The sequence below is a fragment of the Montipora capricornis genome, chromosome 10 (assembly GCF_036669925.1).
Source record: "Montipora capricornis isolate CH-2021 chromosome 10, ASM3666992v2, whole genome shotgun sequence".
Taxonomy (NCBI): domain Eukaryota; kingdom Metazoa; phylum Cnidaria; class Anthozoa; order Scleractinia; family Acroporidae; genus Montipora; species Montipora capricornis.
Window position 1 is genome coordinate 56,888,709 of NC_090892.1, and position 2,500 is coordinate 56,891,208.

The following is a 2,500-nucleotide window of genomic DNA, read 5'->3' on the forward strand; positions in this document are numbered from 1 at the left end:
TTGTGAAGGTAGATCTTTCATAACCAAAGAGATAGTTACCTGCATCGTCGGTTTCTCATCAATGCTGTATTGCATCTTTAAAATGTCTGCCAAAGCCTGTGCTCGTCCTTGCTCAGCAGCATACAAAGCTTCATCAACCTCTCCATTCTTCAAGAGTGCTCTCCACAGAGCAGTGTACGCAAACCCCTTTGTGTCACGAAAGCTTATTTTCCATGCATACTCTGACCAAAGAAGACGCCTAACTTCATCAAAATAATAAATGCTTAAACGATAGAAATTAAGAGCTTTACTCAAGGAGCCAAAAAATTCATGAACAAGACCAATATGATAACATGCCATTCCCAGCTCTATTGGGTCCTCTGTTTCCATGCAAATACTAAGATGTTGATAGTAGTACTCTATGGCTTGCTTGAAATTACCAAGACTGTGGTAAGCATTGCCAAGATTGCAATAAGCTCTTCCTTCCCCGGCCCTGTCCTCTACCTCTTTTGCAATACTAAGATGTTGATAGTGGTACTCTATGGCTTGCTTGAAATTACCAAGATTTTTATAAGCAACGCCGAGATTGCAATAAGCTCCTCCTTCTCCGGCCCTGTCCCCTACCTCTTTCGCCATACTAAGATCTTGATGGTGGTACTCTATGGCTTGCTTGAAATTACCAAGACTTTGATAAGCGTTGCCAAGATTGCTGTAAGCTCTTCCTTCTCCGGCCCGGTCCCCTGCCTCTTTCGCAATACTAAGACGTTGATGGTGGTACTCTATGGCTTGCTTGAAATCACCAATACTTTGATAAGCGTTGCCAAGATTGCCATAAGCTCTTCCTTCCCCGGCCCTGTCCCCTACCTCTTTCGCAATACTAAGATCTTGATGGTGGTACTCTATGGCTTGCTTGAAATTACGAAGACTGTCATAAGCGTTGCCGAGATTGCAATAAGCTTTTCCTTTCCCGACCCTGTCCCCTACCTCTTTCGCAATACTAAGATGTTGATGGTGGTACTCTATGGCTTGCTTGAAGTTACCAAGACTTTGATAAGCGTTGCCGAGATTGGCATAGGCTGCTCCTTCTCCGGCCCTGTCCCCTGCCTCTTTTGCAATACTAAGATCTTGATGGTGGTACTCTATGGCTTGCTTGGAATTACCAAGTCTGTCATAAGTGTTGCCGAGATTGCCATAAGCTCTTCCTTCCCCGACCCTGTCCCCTACCTCTTTCGCAATACTAAGATCTTGATGGTGGTACTCTATGGCTTGCTTGAAATTACCAAGACTGTTATAAGCAATGCCGAGATTGCAATAAGCTCTTCCTTCTCCGGCCCTGTCCCCTACCTCTTTCGCAATACTAAGATCTTGATGGTGGTACTCTATGGCTTGCTTGAAATTACCAAGACTGTCATAAGCAATGCCGAGATTGCCATAGGCTTTTCCTTCTCCGGCCCTGAAACCCACTTCCTTAAAAATGGCTAATGCTTCCGTGTAATTTGTTATGGCCTGATTAAAGTCAGCTATGCCCTGATAGTATCTACCAAGATTATAAGAAGCCAAACCTTCGCCTTGTCTGTCTCCCTCCTTTCTTGCAACGCTAAGCTCTTGCATATGCCGCTCCAAAACGTCCAACTCTCTATCCACCATTGTTGATAATCAAAATCAGGAAGTTTTTCTCAGAAATTTGGGGTGCACCTAGAAGATAAATGAACGAAAACACAATAGGTTCAATGCTCTGAGTACAGGATGCTAAACTGGCACAGCAAGATTAATTAAACAGTGAAGGAATAACTATCTTAAGCCAGTAGTTCGAAAGAAAAATGCCTTTCTTCATCAGGGTTTCCCAAGGAATGATTTCGGCTAATGGAGACAGTTGTTACAGAATAAATACTTGGGCATTTAACAGACTAAGAGCGTTTTATACAATAATAATCATGGAATGTTAAAAATAGCAATTCTATTATGTAAATGAGGGAAAAACAGCCTACAGAAAAACGAAGCCATCCCATTTCATCTTTCTTATCGAAAGCTATTTAAAAGTTCCTAAGATATGCTTCGCTGGCAGGAAATTTGCTGCTGGTATGTAGCTGACACCAAAAAGACAGGAGGGGATGCCATTAAGAGTGTAATATTCAATTTTCTGCAATTGACGTCAAACTCATAATTTTTCATTTCAGGTCTAAATCTATCCAATGTCGGAATTACTTGTTTTTCGTCACAATTTTTTTTGTCTGGATACCTGGTTACTCCATGTATTTTGATCCAGGGACTTCGAATGAGCTAATTAAACTGCTCACACGTTTTCCTTGAGTTTTCCTTTCTCTCTCTTTCTCCATAAGCCAAAATCATTCCTTGGGAAACCCTGGTGAAGAAAGGCATTTTCTTTCGAAATTTTGGCTAAAGATAGTTATTCCTTCACTGCTCACTGCTGAGTCTTAAGTATGCTGTTCGTTTTCATTTGGGTTCTAACCATTCACTGTACTAGCTCTCTACGAACTTCATTGGCTTCCCATTGCCTATA

At 41.8% G+C, this 2,500-nt stretch overlaps 1 protein-coding gene across 5 annotated transcripts in view; it reads right to left on the minus strand.

Moving 5' to 3' along the window:
- Positions 1 to 2,500, minus strand: part of LOC138019928 (tetratricopeptide repeat protein 28-like) — a 28,052-nt gene that overhangs the window by 4,261 nt on the left and 21,291 nt on the right. For 4 of the 5 annotated variants that reach the window (XM_068866902.1, XM_068866904.1, XM_068866901.1 and 1 more), the window contains exon 5: positions 1 to 1,674. This exon is cut by the window's left edge and continues 1,108 nt beyond it. In XM_068866902.1, coding sequence (XP_068723003.1) covers positions 1 to 1,626 — 1,626 coding nt within the window. In that variant the 5' untranslated portion in view covers positions 1,627 to 1,674. The remainder of the gene's footprint in view (positions 1,675 to 2,500) is intronic. The other variant, XR_011126266.1, reaches the window with a different exon arrangement.